The 17040-nt window shown below is 41.8% G+C and overlaps 1 protein-coding gene across 1 annotated transcript; it reads right to left on the bottom strand.

Moving 5' to 3' along the window:
- Window positions 1–6416: 6416 nt before the first annotated feature.
- On the bottom strand, window positions 6417–16994 carry LSM1 (LSM1 homolog, mRNA degradation associated). The gene is made up of 4 exons (XM_044225380.1): window positions 16787–16994; window positions 12151–12219; window positions 10700–10815; window positions 6417–6944 (listed from the first exon to the last, which is right to left on the bottom strand). Exons 1-4 carry the CDS (start codon window positions 16830–16832, stop codon window positions 6774–6776), a joined length of 402 nt encoding a protein of 133 aa, XP_044081315.1. The 5' UTR covers window positions 16833–16994; the 3' UTR covers window positions 6417–6773.
- Window positions 16995–17040: the final 46 nt, after the last annotated feature.

Here is a 17040-nt window from a genome sequence, read left to right as displayed (position 1 = left end):
CACATAGTATTTTCCTCCCAAGGTGGCATTGTGAGGAGGCAGCAGAAAGTTAAGGCAAGTTTGACCCATCGGACTTGAGGTGATTATGGATTATCTCGCTTTAGAGTACATTTTATGTTGTCAGTATCTTAATTCCATAACCTGAGTTGGTCACCATTATCTCACAAGGCGTCCTTATATGTACAGTTCCATGAGGATATGGAGTCACTCCCAGGAGTCTGGCGCACACTGGGGATTCAGCAGATGATAGTAGCTGACACTGAGCATGCCGCCTGGGCCAGGCACTATTTATTGTAAGCTCTTCACATGTATTAACTCACTTTATCCTTACAACCATCACCCAAGGAGCTGGGACTATTCTTAGGCCAATTTTACAGAGGAGGAAATTGAGGCAGTGAGGTAAGCAGCTTGACCAACCTCAGACAGCTATGAAGAAGCCGGGCAATCGGGTCTGTGCTCTTGGTTACACAGCTAAACCTTTAAAAATCTCGTGTTTCTAGGGGCACCTGGGTGACTCAGTTGGTCGAGTGTCTGACTCCTGGTTTTGGCTCAGGTCATCATCTCAGGTCACAATCTCAAGGTTGTGGGATCGAGCCCCAATTGGGCTCCACGCTCAGTGGGGAGTGTGCTTGAGAATCTCTCTCCCTCTGCCCCTCCTGCTCATGCTCCCTCTCTCTCTCAAATGGATGAGCAAATCTTTTTAAGAAGCATTTATTATTATTATTTATTTGTTTTACTTTCACACATATTTTTTTTTTAAATTTAATTAGCTGGGGCACCTGGGTGGCTCAGTGGGTTAAGCCTCTGCCTTCGGCTGGGGTTGTGGACTCAGGGTCCTGGAATTGAGCCCCATGTCAGTCTCTCTGCTCAGCGGGGAGCCTGCTTCCCTTCCTGCCTCTCTGCCTACTTGTGATCCCTGTCTGTCAAATAAATAAACAAAATCTTAAAGAAAAAATACAGACTGCTATACAATTTCTTAAAAAATTTTTTTAAAAATAAAAATTCAATTAGTCAACTTCTAATACATCATTAGTTTCGATGTAATGTTCAACAATTCATTAATTGTGTATAACTGGATAAATAAATCTTAAAAACAAAAACAAAAACCAACCCTCGTGTTTCTCTCTGGAAACTGGTACCAAGAGTTGCCTCTCATAGCCTGTCAATCCTGGCATATAGTAGTCATCAACAAACTTAGGGCGATGAATGACTTTCTCAGATTATATTTTGTTTCTTGTTCCCCGTTCACTCTCCATCTCTGCAGGTAAGCCGGGCTTTAGGTCTCCTTGCCTGGAGATCTCCTGAACCTGGGCAGGGTACACAAAGTTTTCTGCCTTTTGGAATAGCCTAAACCAGAAGAATAAATGGAACATGGGTGGGCTGAATTTAACCTTCCAGAATTTTTTTTTTGACCTGTACAGTATTTTAAGAAAATTTTGTATTAGTTGCCAACATACACTATAGCAACAGGAAACAGGTCAGTGGTTGCCAGGGGCCAGGAAGGAGAGAGAAGTTAAATTCAAAGGGGGCAGGTGTGGGGGGCACATAACTGTAGGCAGTTGTGAACTCATAGAGCTGTGCATTGAAAGAGGAGGTTTTACTGTGTATAAATTGTACATCAATAAAAATCTGGTCTTACAGATAAATTCCCAGGCCATCTGGATTCCTGACCTTGAGATACATTGAGTCCTTGCTCTTTCTTTTTGTCCTTGCTATGGGCTAGTTGGCTGCCCAGAGCAGCAGCATCTGAGGCCATTCCCAGCCAAGTTGTAGCAACTACTGAATGGCTAGAGTTAGGAAAAACACTTTTTTAAAAAAAAGATTTTATTTGTTGATTTGAGAGAGAGAGAAAGAGAGAGAGCAAGCATGAGAAGGGGGAGGGTCAGAGGGAAAAGCAGACTCCCTGCTGAGCAGAGATTTTTTTTTTTCCACCCCAACCCCAATGTGGGACTCCGTCCTGGGACCATTACGTAAGCTGAAGGCAGACACTTAATGCGGACTGAGCCACCCATGCACCCTGAAAAACATCTTTTTAAAAAAGGAGAATGGGTACAGTATAGGCTGAGTAGGGGAAAGAGGCAGAGCAGTGAAATGAGGTAGGAGGAAAGAAAAGAACTTGATTTCATCCTCTGCTTTGAGGGAGCCCAGGCAGAACCCAGGAGGAGACCGGTAGGGGAGTCCTGCCAAGGTGCACCCAGCCAGATAAACAACAGATACACTCCATTTCCTGGAGCCGGTTTTCTAATTCTTTCAGGCTAGAAGATGTTGGGAAGGGGATAGTAAAAGTTACTTTCGATCTTGGTTCACTTAACTGGATACAAGAACTGCTTAGTTCTTAGAAGCCGGCTCTTGCTCTCCTTATTGGGGGATCGTAGTGCCGGAGGGCGATCCGTAAGATGGGGGGCACTGCAGTTGGGAGAAAACAGGCTAAAGACTATGTTCTTTCCTTCCAGCACCCCTGACAAGTCCTCCCCCACCCCCAACCCCATGTTTCCCTGGGATGCTCTTCCAGACCTTTTTACACCAAGTATCTCCACTCTTCACACCTGGGCATCTGTCCGCAGCGAAGGACATCTCCACATTCAACCCAGTGATCTCTACTAATTAATCCTGTTGGTTGCTCGGTGGGTCCAGTTATTTTCATGTTCAGTCTCACCAGCAAAAACCTGATCTCTCTTGGATTTAAGGTACAGTCGGTCCTTGAACAGTATGTGTTTGAACTGCGGAAGTACACTTACAGGTGCGTATTTTGATAAATACAGTATTGTACTATAAATGTATTTTCTCTTATGACTTTTTAAAAGATGATTTCAGAGAAGGGCAGAAAGGAGGGGCAGAGGGAGAGGGAGAGAGAATCCTCAAACTGATTCCTTGCTGAGCATAGAAAGCCCCACGATGCAGGGCTCAATCCCAGTGCAGGGCTGGATCGCAGGACCCTGAGATCATGACCGGAGCAGAAGCCAAGAGCCGGCTGCCTAACTGACTGAGCCACACAGGTGCCCCCATGTTAATCAGTTGTTTATGTTATTGGCAAGACTTTCAGTCAACAGTAGGCTCTTAGTTAAGATTTTGGGGAGTCAGGAGTTACATAGGAATTTCTGACTGTGTAGGGGGGCTGGCATCCCTAACCCTTGTGTTGTCAAGGGTCACCTTTAGGAACCAATTGCCTTGGTAGAGCGTGTGTGCACATGAGCTTTTTTTTTTTTTTTTAAGATTTATTTATTTATTTGACACACAGAGATCACATAGGCAGAGAGGCAGGCAGAGAAAGAGAGAGAGAGAGAGAGAGAGGAGGAAGCAGGCTCCCTACTGAGCAGAGATCCCGACGTGGGGCTCGATCCCAGGACTCTGGAATCATGACCCGAGCCGAAGTCAGAGGCTTTAGCCTACTGAGCCACCCAGGCACCCCTGCACATGAGCTTTTATCATGGATGACATCCCTGCTCAGCTCACTTTACCTCCAAGGCGACCGCTCATACTACTCTCCGTTGCTCCTCTTCCCTTGATTACGAGCAGGCTTGGCCTTCCCTTAAAGCTGGAGGACTGTTTAGGCACTGGGGCTCTGGCCTGCAGCATCTGCAGCCAGGATGCCTTCTGTGTACCTCACTGGGAATCCTGGCTCCTAATGGGAAAGGAAGTTGGATGGAGCTGCTCTCGTAGCAGGCCTTTTGAAAGGTGAAAGGTGCTCCACAGATATGGAAATATGCCTAACTTGTTTTGGGGGAGAATGGAGGTGTGGAACTCTTGCCTCTCTTCTAGTTTTTTCTCCCCGCTGCAATTCCCGGCATTGGCTCTTGAGCTGGGCAGTGTCGTCATGAGGTTCATGCATGGCTGAGACCAGAGGTGGCCCGGTGCGTCTACTACCTGTACTGTCTCTGCCTGAGCCTGCCAGCCCCTCCTCACGTGAGCAAGATGAGACCACTTTCCATCCATCTTCCCCTCTGTGTAATACGTCTGGGATTCACGTGGACGTGGCTTCCCTGAAAAGCCCTGCACAATGGACATTGTGAGACTATCTGGCCCTACTGAGTATCCAGGGCCTGTTAGGAGCTTATCACAGCTGGGGAAGGCTGTGATTTGTTTATTTAAAGACTATTTATTTGAGAGTGAGTGAGCGAGGAGGCGGGGGAAGGGAGAAGCAGACTCCCCACTGAGCAGGGAGCCTGATGTGGAATCATGACCTGAGCCAAAGGCAGATGCTCAACTGAGTCCCCCAGGTGCTGCAAAGCTGTGGTTTAAATTAGCTAAGAGTAAGTAATATAAGGTCAAGAGCCAAGGAAAAGGAGAAAGAACAGCTAGAGGAGAAAAAGATAACCTTTGGTACACAATTTTATTAGAATAAAGATGGACAGGAAAGGGGCTTTTGTAGATCATCCTTATTTGTCTCCCTAGAAAGCAGTCTTATGGGAACCACTATTGGAAGAAACTATTAAAGATAATAGAAAAGTGTGAACCGAGGAGTCTAAAATATAATAATGGAAGAAGAGTGCCAGCAATGGTCCAGGAGAAGCAGCACCAGATATCAGTACCGGTAAAAAGACTGGGCCGGGCAGAGCTGAGGGCAAGCCATTGTGCCAAGCAGCCTGGAGATGGAAGAAGGAAGCAAGCTGTCCAGCTTTACCTTTTGGGTCTAATTCTTAGCTGCTGCCTGGGTGACAAAGGTGAGAAAGCAAGGATCAAAACTTACCAAGGCTGGGATTCTTTTTTTTTTTTTTCCCCCGAAGATCATATATGTCTTTTTTCTTTTACTGTATTATGTTAGTCACCATATAGTACATCATTAGTTTTTGATGTAGTGTTCCATGATGCATTGTTTGCATATAACACCCTGTGCTCCAGGCAATCCTTAATACCCATCACTGGGCTCACCCATCCCCCCACCTCTCTCCCTTCTAAAACCCTGTTTGTTTCCCGGAGTCCATAGTCTGTCATGGTTTGTCTCCCACTCCGATTTTCTCTGCTTCATTTTTCCCTTCCTTCTCCTAATGTCCTCCACGCTATTCCTTATGTTCCACAAACAAGTGAAACCATATGGTAACTGACCTTCTCTGTTTGACTTATTTCACTCAGCATAATCTCCTCCAGTCCCATCCATGTTGATGGAAAAGTTGGGTATTCATCCTTTCCGATGGCTGAGTACTATTCCATTGCATATATGGACCACATCTTCTTTATCTATTTGTCTGTTGAAGGGCATCTCAGCTCTTTTCACACTTTGGTTATTGTGGCCATTGGTGCTATGAACATTGGGTTACAGATGGCCCTTCTTTTCACTACATCTGTACCTTTGGGGTAAATACCCAGTAGTGCAATTGCTGGGTCATAGGGTAGCTCTATTTTTAATTTTTTGAGGAAACTCCACACTGTTTTCCCAAGTGGCTGCAACAACTTGCATTCCCACCAACAGTGTACGAGGGTTCCCTTTCTCCACAACTTCTCCAACATTCATTGTTTCTTGCCTTGTCAATTTTTGCCATCCCAATGATGTAAGGTTTCTCAATGTGATTTTGATTTGAATCTCCCTGATGGCTAATGATGATGAACATCTTTTCATGTGTCTGTTAGCTGTTAGTATGTCTTCTTTGGAGAAGTGTCTGCTATGTCTCCTGCCCATTTTTTGACTTATGTATTTGGATGTTGAGTTTGAGCTCTTTATAGATCTTGGTATCAGCCCTTTGTCTGTAGTGTCATTTGTGAATACCTTCTCCCATTCTGTGGGTTGCCTCTTTGTTTTGTTGACTATTTCCTTTGCTGAGAAGCTCTTTATCTTGATGAAGTCCCAAAAGTTCATTTTTGCTTTTGTTTCCCTTGTGAGGGTGGGAAATTCTATTGTGAAAATGAGGTCCCTTTTCCTCACAAACCGTAACTCTTGCTAATGCGTTTGGAGTTGTTTGAAGGAGGTTGGAAAAAAGATCATACAGTGAACCAAATTCACTTTGGTATCAGATGTTCTGAAAGAGTGGTGCTCAGGAAAACGAATGTAATTCTGGTTGCCTGCAGTATCTTCTTGTGATTAAAGTGACACATGCTTGTCAAAGGTGGGGATGAGTCTTGTCCATCTCTGTGTTAACTTAAGTACTGGATCTCATGCAGTTTGGAGCACCTGCTGGCGAAGCAGGACCAGCCAATATAGCTGTGATGCGGTTTCTCAAAACGGAGGCTTCTGGTACCACTGGTAACTGCAAAACTTGACTGAAAGCTCCTTCCTCAAGCCTGAAAATGTGTTTTTCTTACCAGAGCAAAACATGAAAAGGGGAGAGGGGGAGGGCCTGCAAGATATTTAGGATGAAAATATTCCTTCGTAAGTAACTAGCAACTTGGAATTGTCACGGATGGGAGAAATCCCGGTGTGTGGACAGCTTATACCTTTGGGAGCAGAAACTTAATTTTATCTATTCACTGAAGGCAACTCAAACTTAGGAAATAACACAAGTTTTGAGACTTTTATTTTATTTACAAGTAAATGAAGAATGTCTTCTGTGAACGCTAATTGGGGACACGAAGAGCAATATAAAGAAGTAGTTGCCTGCTCCACAGTGGTGTGTGAAAGGAGTCCTTGCCACTGATTTTTTTTTAAACAATGATTTTTGTCATTAAAAAGGAAAAAAAAAAAAAGCCACGTGTTTTCTTCATGTTGTACATGTGAAAGAATTCAAAATAAAAAGAATTTTTCAAAACTCTAGTCTCTAGTCAAATGTGTGAGGTGACCAGATGTCACTTTCATTTGGTGACAGCCCCTGCTCCCCAAGAGCAATGGCCTCTGAGCAGGTGACTTAATACTCATCAAGAGTATCTGCCCGAGGAATGGAGAGACCCCGATCCTTCAGAGCTTGAACTTTCAGCTTCTCGGCTTCCAGCTTGGTCTGCTGTTCTACCCTTTGTTCTTCTAGGATTTCTTCAATAGACACTTGCTGGAGGGGTGTGTCACTCTCCTTTTCCAAGTCCTACAAAAGAAGCAGGGTTGAAAACCCTCAACTGACCACCGAGAATAGAAAACATTACAGACCTTTATGCAAATGGATTCCTGGGTCGAGCTTGGGTTATTTTTTATAATTGTGACAGGGCTGAAATAGCCTTCTCCTGGGGACAGAGGGGCTGCCAGGAGTGGCTGGCAACACCACCCAGAACATATACTTATGTGAATTTGGTAACAGGGAGAAGTATCAGTGTGTCTCATAAACTTTAAGTTACCTGAAGTCCTACATTACTCAAGGATTGTTTTTCTTAAACAATAATTATACATATATATGTATATATATATGAACAGCTCTTTCCCCAACCCCAAAGGATCCAAGAAAGAAGTTAAAGACCAAGATGGCTTTATATAAGTTTTATATTTTTATGTTATCAAAGTCAGCTTAAAAAGGGCAGTTGTGGCTGACTAAGGAGGTAGAGAACACTGATTCAAAGAAGCACCCCCCACCCAAAGACAAAAAACTGCCCCTCTGTTCCATTAACTAGGAGTCTTTAAATTATAATGCAAGATTCTTTGCCCCTCTAATGGTAACAAATTTACTAGAGAAAACCTCAGTAAACCAATTAGGTTACTAAACCAGTTTGGCTCCAATATATGTCTCTATATTTTGGTTTGAAAAATATTTTGGTTTGAAAAAAAATTTTTTTTCTCTTATTTTAAAAATACATGCTCACTGTATGAAATTTAGAAAATGGACAAACAGAAAAAAATTTTTTTCATTACCCATAATTCCAGTATGGAACAATATTTTGGTGAATAGCCTTCTAATTTTTCCATGTATATATTGACTTAAAAAAAATCCTACAATGCAAATATAAACTGTAATTTTTTCACTCACTCTGGCATATGCTTTTTAATGTAGGCTCCACACCCAGTGTAGAGCCCAATGTGGGGCTCAAACTCACAACGCTGACATCAACACCTGAGCTGAGATCAAGAGTTGGATGCTCAACCGACTAAGCCACCCAGGTGCCCCTATTCTTAATATTTTTAGATCTGAACACCTGATAAATATCTGATAACTAATCTTATAATGCAGAACCTTGCTATAAAAGTATCTCACTATCCAGATTCAACTTATTCTCCTTAAAATGAACATATAGGTACTATTCTTGTTTCTGTAAAATGGAAAGATTATATATACAGGGTATTCTTATTTATCTTCCTCTATGATTTTCGATTATAAAATTCTGGGAAGGCATCAACATATACACAAACATTCCAGACTCTGCAGCCTACCACTGGGTACTAACACGCCATGTGCTGCCAAGGCCTCAGAACCCACAGGCAGGGACATCAGGGGGAAGATTTTCACCAGAGGGGTTGGAATGAAAGCCACACAAATTATATAAGCAAGTCCTGCCTTGGCTGAAATGTTAGCTGAACCAGGCGAAATATATCTAATCAAGAATAATCCACCCTCACGATCCATGGGTAGCAGCTGAAGGGCAGATAATGTTCTTAGCGTGGTGTACTGCCTAGTTTTCAATATGTTACTCATCAGGCTAGTCATGTGGTTCTAATGATGCCAATTCCCAACAATCAGTCTTATTACTTAAGGCTGTGTGCATCACCATCCTTGAGGCAGAATCCAGGGACTTCCTAAACAAAAGATGTTTACAGCCCTTAATTGGTTTCTGGGTATGAGTTTCTCTAGGGCTGATACTTAATTTCATCACACTGACCATTATTCATAGAGCTGTATAAGCACTCCCAAACCACAAGGCTTTAGTGGTACCACTGTAAAAATTCTGCACTATCCAAACCACTAACAGATACGAGTATTTTCTCCACAAACTTTGTCTTTCTCAAGACCAAGTGCAAGTTCCCTCCTTTTCATCTATATGTGTACCACGTAGATGAGGGCCCACGTGTGCCGATGCAATGGCACACACAGCATTTTTGTGGTGTCCACGACTATAAAAGTGAAGCAGAGTATGTGTAAATATTTTAATTTAAATCTTTTCTCCTGAGAGCAAAGTCATGTTTCCTCTTTGAAAATTAAGAAAAGCATAAACAAAGGAAAATATAATCACTCCTACTTCTACTATCCAGAGATGGGTCAGCCCCTCTTCATATACTGGCAGGGCACTTTAGTCATTTGCTCACGCCACTCCCCACACCTCATGGTACCACAGTGCTGTGTTTCAGCCTCTGTGTATTACGACGAGATAACTTCTACCGCTGAAACATGCAAAAAACGATCTACTGAACCAAAAATATCCATCGCAAAAACACTTTAAAAATTAGAAAAAAATATTTCCTCCATTTCATAGCAGCACGTAGCAATGCTGTTACTGACAGTATTGATTCGTCATTGCTAGTGTTTCAACTAGAGGTCTCCAGGCCAACCAGACCCTGGCAAATTATCTCCTTACTTTCTCAAACAACTTCATGTTAAAAGTCACTATAGACCAAACCACTCCACTCCAAAGACTTCTGTAAACCTGATTTAAGATGCAGTTAGCTATTGAGAAACTATACTGGAATCTTTACAAACAAGACAGAAAAGGATAAAAGCAAACACCAAAATTTTTTAGTTCGATACTCCTGGCAAACCCAATAATCAGAAGCAAAGCCAAAGGTTTTAATAAGGTATTTTTCTTTTTAAGAAAATATTTTATGTAAAACATGAAATCAAGTTTTATCTTCTTTTAAAAATGTTTGAGAATCATTATACTGTACACCTGAAACTAACATAACACTGTATGCTGGGGCGCCTGGCTGATTCAGCTGGAGGAGCATGCGATTCTTGATCTTGGGGTTGAGTCCGAGCCCCACGTTGGGTGTAGAAATTACTTGAAAATAAAATCTTAAACAACAACAAAAAAACTATTGTATATTAACTAACTGGAACTAAAATAAAAACCTAAAAAGCCCCCCGCCCCCAAAAAGTCAGAGCACTTCTACTAGCTATATAGTTTTCTAATAGTTTGTGTGTGTGTGTGTGTGTGTGTGTGTGTATGCCTAAATGAATGTGTACTGTGTATATGCATGGTTATGTATGTACACACACACACCCCTAAACACTTTAGAAGACTTAACTTTTCACCTGCCAACTGGTCTCCCTGGCATACTGAGGTATCCTCTTTGGTTGTGAGCTAAGGATCCAAGTGAGGCTGAGCTCCGTTCTCAGGAGTTAACAGAAAGGCTTCTCCTAAAGCCCCCTTCTTTCCTTCCCCTTCCCCCTTTAAAAAACAGGACATCATGATATATATCCAATGTGTTTTTTCCTCCAAGCCTTGCTCATTAGTTCTATGTCATGAAAACCTACTTATAACCAATTGTTTAAATGATTGCAAAATATTCCAGTGTGTATAAATCATGCTTTATTGAATTATTCATCTCTTGTTTGTTATTAAGTTTTTCAACTTTCTACTATTAAAGATAGAAAAAATAATATATTGATGAACATGTTTGTACAGTATGCTACTTCTTTTTTTTTTTTTTTGTACAGTATGCTACTTCTATATCAGGTAAAATCAATGATACTTTGCTGCTAATGGGATCAAAATGTTTAAAATGCCAAGAGGCACTGAAACAAAGTTAATTATTCTCTGTAGTTTTCCTTTTATACCTGTAGCTTTCCTAAACTGATGTGGTGGTTTCTGTGAGAAGCTGGGTGCCATGTGGAAAATATATTTTTTCCTTCTTGAAAAGGTAAAAAGAGACCTGACTAGTATGATTATCAAGACCCAAGGCAGCTTAACGATTTTCACTTACTATTTCTCCTAGTAGGACAACATTTTCTCCTCTGACAACAAAAATCCCTCGAGGAATATCACCGTATTTTTTGCCCACATGAATACGCTCCACAGTCTGATGTAGCACTAAATTAGCTATAAGTGCACAGGGAAGAAACAAAGATATTTAGTTCAAATTACTGGGTAAAGGTCCATAACTCAAATAACCAGTTATTTTGAGTAGAAAAGATTTCACTGAACATGATTTCCAAACTTTCTAATTCTGGGAAAAGCTAAAATTTTAAACAGTCTTCCCCTGTTTTATTAAGACACACCACTTGTGAGACTTATAAACAACTGTAAAAAGAGAATATTGGGGATTATGTTGCACTAATGCATGAATGATGGTGGGAATAAGTTACAAAAATTAAATTCCTTTACATCAGTGAGATTGTGAATACTGACATGACTAGAAGAAAATATAAAAGGGGAGGGCACTTGGAAGACTCTAGAACCTAAATAACTGCAGAGTTGGAAACTTTTTTTTTTAAACACAAAGCAGTTTTTCTATGCTGTGTGGGTATGTATATATGATGATTTACCAAAGATTTAACTTTGTTTCAGTACTTAGGATTCACATAATCCAGTGCAGGTATCCAGCGATTATGATACACAAAAACCTCTTTTTTAACTTTGTCAGATAACAATACGTGGTAATCTGACAATAAAGTCAGGATTTGCTACTTTTCCCCCAAAGGACAAACCTGACTTAAGATTCAGAACCCCAGTCTTTTAAGAATAATTATTTTTCTTTTATAAATTGGTACTATTTGTCTTGTTTGAAGAAAACCAAGTATCTATACTATCTTCTGTAATTCCTCTAGGCATTTCAATTATGTTGAAATCCACTAGCAGATGTCCAACAATTGTTGATATGAACTGAGAAGTTCCTTGAAACAGAAGCAAATATAGATCTCTATATAGAAAAATGCAAGATGCAAAACAAAGACCGAGATTCTCTGAGTCTGATGTATCCCTAAAGTGTAAAATCTTGAGCTGAAAGCTGGGACCCCAAAAATGCTTCAGGAAATGCCTTCTACTACCCAACTTTCATTGGACAGGAAGGGATTACCTTCAGTGCAGGAAATGCTTTGAAAAGCAGTCACACCCAAGCCAATGTATAAATGAGCAGCTTTTTCAGTGGACTGAGTTTATGCCTATCATTTGGCTCCCTCTACTGGGGAAAATAAAAAAAGTCCAAAACACCAATCATATGTTCTAGCGAAAACCAGTTTTAGAAATACAAGCTTGTAAATATTAGCTTTTGAATCACTTAATCATAAAACAGAAAACAATGATGTAATGACTCCAAACAGTATTCCATTATGCCAGACACTTGAAAAATTTGCAGATAAATAAATTTCAACATGACATAACACAAACATACAACAGCAGCTCTTCACTACAGAGAAGTCTGTAACTAGTACATACCAAATTGATCAATGCTTCTTAAAAAACCTATGAGCGTCCTTCCATCTCGAAGCAGGACCAAATGCTTTTCTGGGGAGAGGAAAAAAATATTTAAAAAGTGAGAACTGTTAGCTTCATTGAGTTTACAGGATTAACAAAAAACAAAGTCAATAGCAGGTTAAGCTCTACCACTTCTTCCAAAGTATTTAAGGCACAGTTTACTAGGAAATTAGAGGGAGGACCAAGGCATCCTGTGGTGTAGATGATAAGATTCCCGTGGTGGCAGAGTGGGCAAAGGACTGGGTGAGCAGCCTGGAAGCCTGACTCCCAGCTCTAGATGTTGATGTTAGCAGTTAAACCCTCCCAGTGTCGTGTCAGTTTCTATATACACAAATTGAGAAATTTAGTCTAGATGACCTATATGATCTTAATATTAGAATTATTTTCCTCTCAACTTATAGAAGAGCTTCTATTTCACACTTTGGGAGCAGGGAAGGTTTTAAATAAAAACAATGCCTCCAACAGATGAATGAGGATGCTGATAGTAAGCTAGAGCAAAAATTCAATTAATATTTATTGAGAGCAATGGTCTGGGCCTTAGATATACAGTAGGGAAGAAAGCTCAGAAAGTCACCAACCATATCAACTTACATTCCTGGTGGAGAAAGGCGAACAAGTAAACACACACACACACACACACACACACACAAGAACGACCTACTGTGATTAGTACAATGGAATAATAAAATAGCAGGATAACATGATGAAGAGAGAGGGAAGGTAGCTACAGAAGAGAGGGTGACTAGGGGAAAACTCTCCTAAGAGGTGTCTTTGAGCTGACATTGAAGAATGACAATACGCCAGTTGCTAGAATAGCTAGCAAAATTCATTCATTAATTTAATGCTATGCATAAAGTACTTTCTAGAAACATAACAGAGAAATAAGACAGTGATTCTTCCCTGAAGGAATTTATAACCTTCTTTGCACTATAATTAAATACAAGAAAGCAAATCTTAATTATATGTAAGGGAGATTATCTAGCTGGTGGAAGTATCTGAGCTGAGCCTTAAAAGATAATTTTTGGCCTCTGGGATGAATGATGGGGAAAGGGAAAGGGGAATCTGTAATTTGGAAGCAGAGGGAAAAAAGGCAGGTATGTATCCATATGCTTGGCTAAAAGGTGGGGGTGTAAAGGGAAGTCACAGGATATGAAGTCCCCAAAGTACCAGAAGCAGGTTCAATTTGGATTATACTTTACAAGAAAACACTGAAGACTGAATGGGCAGAAAAGGGAGAGCAGAATGTGAGACATGAAGAGGAAACCTACACTAAGGCCAATGAGAAGGGAGAGTTGCGAGAACTAAGACTGTGTTGTTCTACTGTTTTTTAAAAAATATATTTATCTTAGAGAGAAAAAGAGAGGACATGCACACTCACGGGGGGAGGGGCAGAGGGAGAGGGAGAGAGAGAATCCTCAAGCAGACCACACCAAATGCAGACAACGGGATTTCATCCTAGGATCCTGAGATCATGACCTGAGCTGAGACAAAGAGTTGGACTTTAAAAGACTAAGTCACCCAGATGACCTAAGACCGTGTAGTTCTAAGTGATGGGAATCTGCAAAGGTGGGGTGTGACTGTGTGTGTGAGGGGGGTGCTGAAGAAATGAGTAAAGGACATGCAGGAATTTTGTAAAGATTTCTTATTTATTGGAGAGAGAGCAAGACCTTGTGCCAGTGCTCAAATGTGGGGGCGTGTACTGTAGCGGGAGAGAGAAATTCTAAGCAGACTCTGCATTGAGCCCAATGTGGCTCTATCTCGTGACCCTGAGATCATGATCTGAGCTGAAACCAAAAGTCAGATGCTTAACTGACTGTACGACCTAGGCGCCCCCACATGTAGGAATTTTGAGTCATCATGACAGGGTGGATGATGTACCAGAAGCTGGCAATAAAAGAAGTTTAAGGTGGAAGATTATTAGCTATTTATGATTCTGAAGTGCTGATCAGGTCACTGCCAACAAGCAGTTGGAAATCTAAAGACTGGAATGTCAAAGAGGTCAGAATGAGAGCAATTTTAAATAAGTCCACGAAGAGGTGATATAATTATTAAAGTCCATGAAGCTCTCCTAGAGATTTAAAGAAAGAAGCAAGGAGTACCTGGGTGGCTCAGTTGGTTGAGTGGCTGGCTCTTGATTTTATCTCACATCATGATCTCAGGGTCCTGGGATTGAGCTTCATGCTCAGACAGGAAGTCTGCTTGGAAGGCAGCTATGCTCACCACTATACCACCAACGCGGGAAGTCTGCTTGGGATTCTCTCTCTCCCTCTGCCCCCACCTCCCTGCACCCACCTCATACATGCTCTTTTAAATAAATATATCTTAAAAAAAGAGGAAGACCAAAGTTGGGACCCAAGGAGCCACCTATTTTAAGGAACAGTGAGCTGGATAGGTGAGAAAATCAGCAAGTCCAGCGCTGCAGAAATCAAGAGAGCAGAATTACGAATCCAGTGTTAATAGTATCGCAATATTGCAGAGGACAGGGAAGAACCCAGAAGAATGCATCAAACTGCTGCGTTTTAAGAATGCAGCTTCAGCAGTGTGATGATAACAAAACTCAGACTGCGGGAGTAACAGAGGAGGTCTTCTGTAGATGGCCAGGAAGTAGAGTCAAAATGGAGAGGATTCAAAAGGTTTGGTGGTAAAGATATGAAAACGGGATAGGAGTTTGATGAGGAGACATAACTGAAAAAAGTACGAGACGGATGGACAAGAATGAAGGGAAGGATCCAGGGAGAGAGAGATGATATGAGAGAAAAAGGGCAGTAATGGAAGAAACAGTGGGAAGAAAGAGTAATAAAGGACACAGACTGAAAGGGAGGAATACTTCCTACTCAGATGAGAAGGATGGGTGAATATGCAGAAAGATTGAGAAGATAAGAGGAAATAGTTTGTGTGGGTGGGGGGACAGCTATGGGTGCGAAAGAAATGGTTTCAAACTTCTCAGTAAAGGAGACTTGGAGTCCACAAAGAAGTGGTTAGAGGGTTTGAGAATAAAAATTATTTTTAGTAGACTGGCAGTAGGGGCCTCACATAGTTCAGATACATAAAATGAGAGGTGGGGGCAAAACGGCATCCATAGATGACTAAAAGTGAAGATTTCATAACATACTACAGATGGGGCACCTGGGTGGCTCAGTGGGTTAAAGCCTCTGCCTTTGGCTCAAGTCATGATCTCAGGGTCCTGGAATCGAGCCCCGCATTGGGCTCTCTGCTCAGCAAGGAGCCTGCTTCCTCCTCTTTCTCTGCCTGCCTCTCTGCCTACTTGTGATCTCTGTCAAATAAATAAATAAATAAATAAAATCTTAAAAAAAAAAAAAAAAACCACCATATTACAGATGGGCATGTGCAATTGTTATTCATATACAAACATAGTCCAGTTCACACTACATTTTCTTTCAATAACAAAATCATTAATTTGGATTTAAAGAATGATTTCAGACAATGAGAAAAAGAGAATATGATCACAGCCTCAATTTTTATTATTACTATTATTTTTAAAGATTTTATGTATTTGACACAGAGAAAGACTGTACAAGCAGGCGGAGCAGCAGGGAGAGGGGAAAGCAGACTTCCTGCATAGCAGGGCACCAGATGTGGGACTTGATCCCAAGACCCTGAGATCATAACTGGAGCCAAAGGCAGCCACTTAACCAACTGGGCCACCCAGGTGCCCGCTTTTTATTATTTTTTAGAGGATTTTATTTTTAAGTAATCGCTACACCCAAGAGCTGAACTCACAATCCAGAGATCAAGAGTCCTGCATGCTCTACTGTGTGATCCAGCCAGGTGCCCCACCGGACTCACTTTTTAAATTTGTATACATAGTAATGTGATTGTTGTAACTTGTTTGGAACTGTGTAAACCATTCTGCAGCAATTAGAAATTAATGAGACAGACCACAGGATTAAAAGGATTAGAAAATGTTGCTTGAGGAATAATTCACAGCTGAGAGTTTAGAAAAAGGGAGGTCTTCTTAGTACAAGTAAAAGAAAACTGTCGAACAGAAAAATTGGTTTGAAGTGATTCAGGCTTTCCAGAAAAGTCAGTATCATTGTCTGGCAGTGATCTCTATCATCATAACCTAAAAGTGCTAAAGACTGCAATGCAAATGGCTACATGGCATAAAACCCATGTTTACTGACAATTAAGTCCAACAGCTGTTATCTGAAAAATTTCGTTCCTTAATGAACCATTTCTTTAACTATTCTCATTCACCCACGAGTAACAACCAGGTACGTCGATATATTGCAGGTGGGAGATAGTGGACGTAGGGAGGGGCAACTCTCAAGTTTGAGTATTAGCAGCCGCGTCCCTCCAAAGCAGGAATGAATTCTACAGCTTGTGGCTTATCGGCCCGGGGACCGGTGGAGGCTGCGAGACGCAGGATAGAGGTAGTCGGATAGAAGGCAGGCAAACGGAGTGTCTTGTGGCTCTTCACTCACGTGGAGGATGTCAAAGCCGAACACCCTGAAGTGTGCTAAAAACAGCCCCCCGCCCGCCCCAGACTCAATTCTACAAGCTCCCCATGAACAGGTACCCGCCCAGGAGGAACGATCTCACCCCAGACTTCATCCAGAGGAGATGAGCTACTCACTGTCGATGTCCTCTATGAGGCTGGCGGTGCCAGGCATATAGTTCATTTTGAGCTGAGATAAGGCTGCAGTGTACAGCGGCGGTGGGCCAGCGCGTCCGACACCTCCTTTCTCAAACCACAGTCGCCGCCTGGGCGGGACCGGGACAAGAACCCGGACCGGGAGCAGCACGTCTGCCCCGGCTTTCAGCAGCCGGGGCCTGCCGGAAACGCCTCCATATTATTCCCACCCACTTCCGGTATCACGTGCCCATCCT

Source organism: Neovison vison, chromosome 11 (genome assembly GCF_020171115.1).
Source record: "Neovison vison isolate M4711 chromosome 11, ASM_NN_V1, whole genome shotgun sequence".
Lineage (NCBI taxonomy): Eukaryota > Metazoa > Chordata > Mammalia > Carnivora > Mustelidae > Neogale > Neogale vison.
The sequence above is the reverse complement of the archived record's forward strand: the minus strand, read 5'-3'. Positions and strand labels throughout refer to the sequence as shown.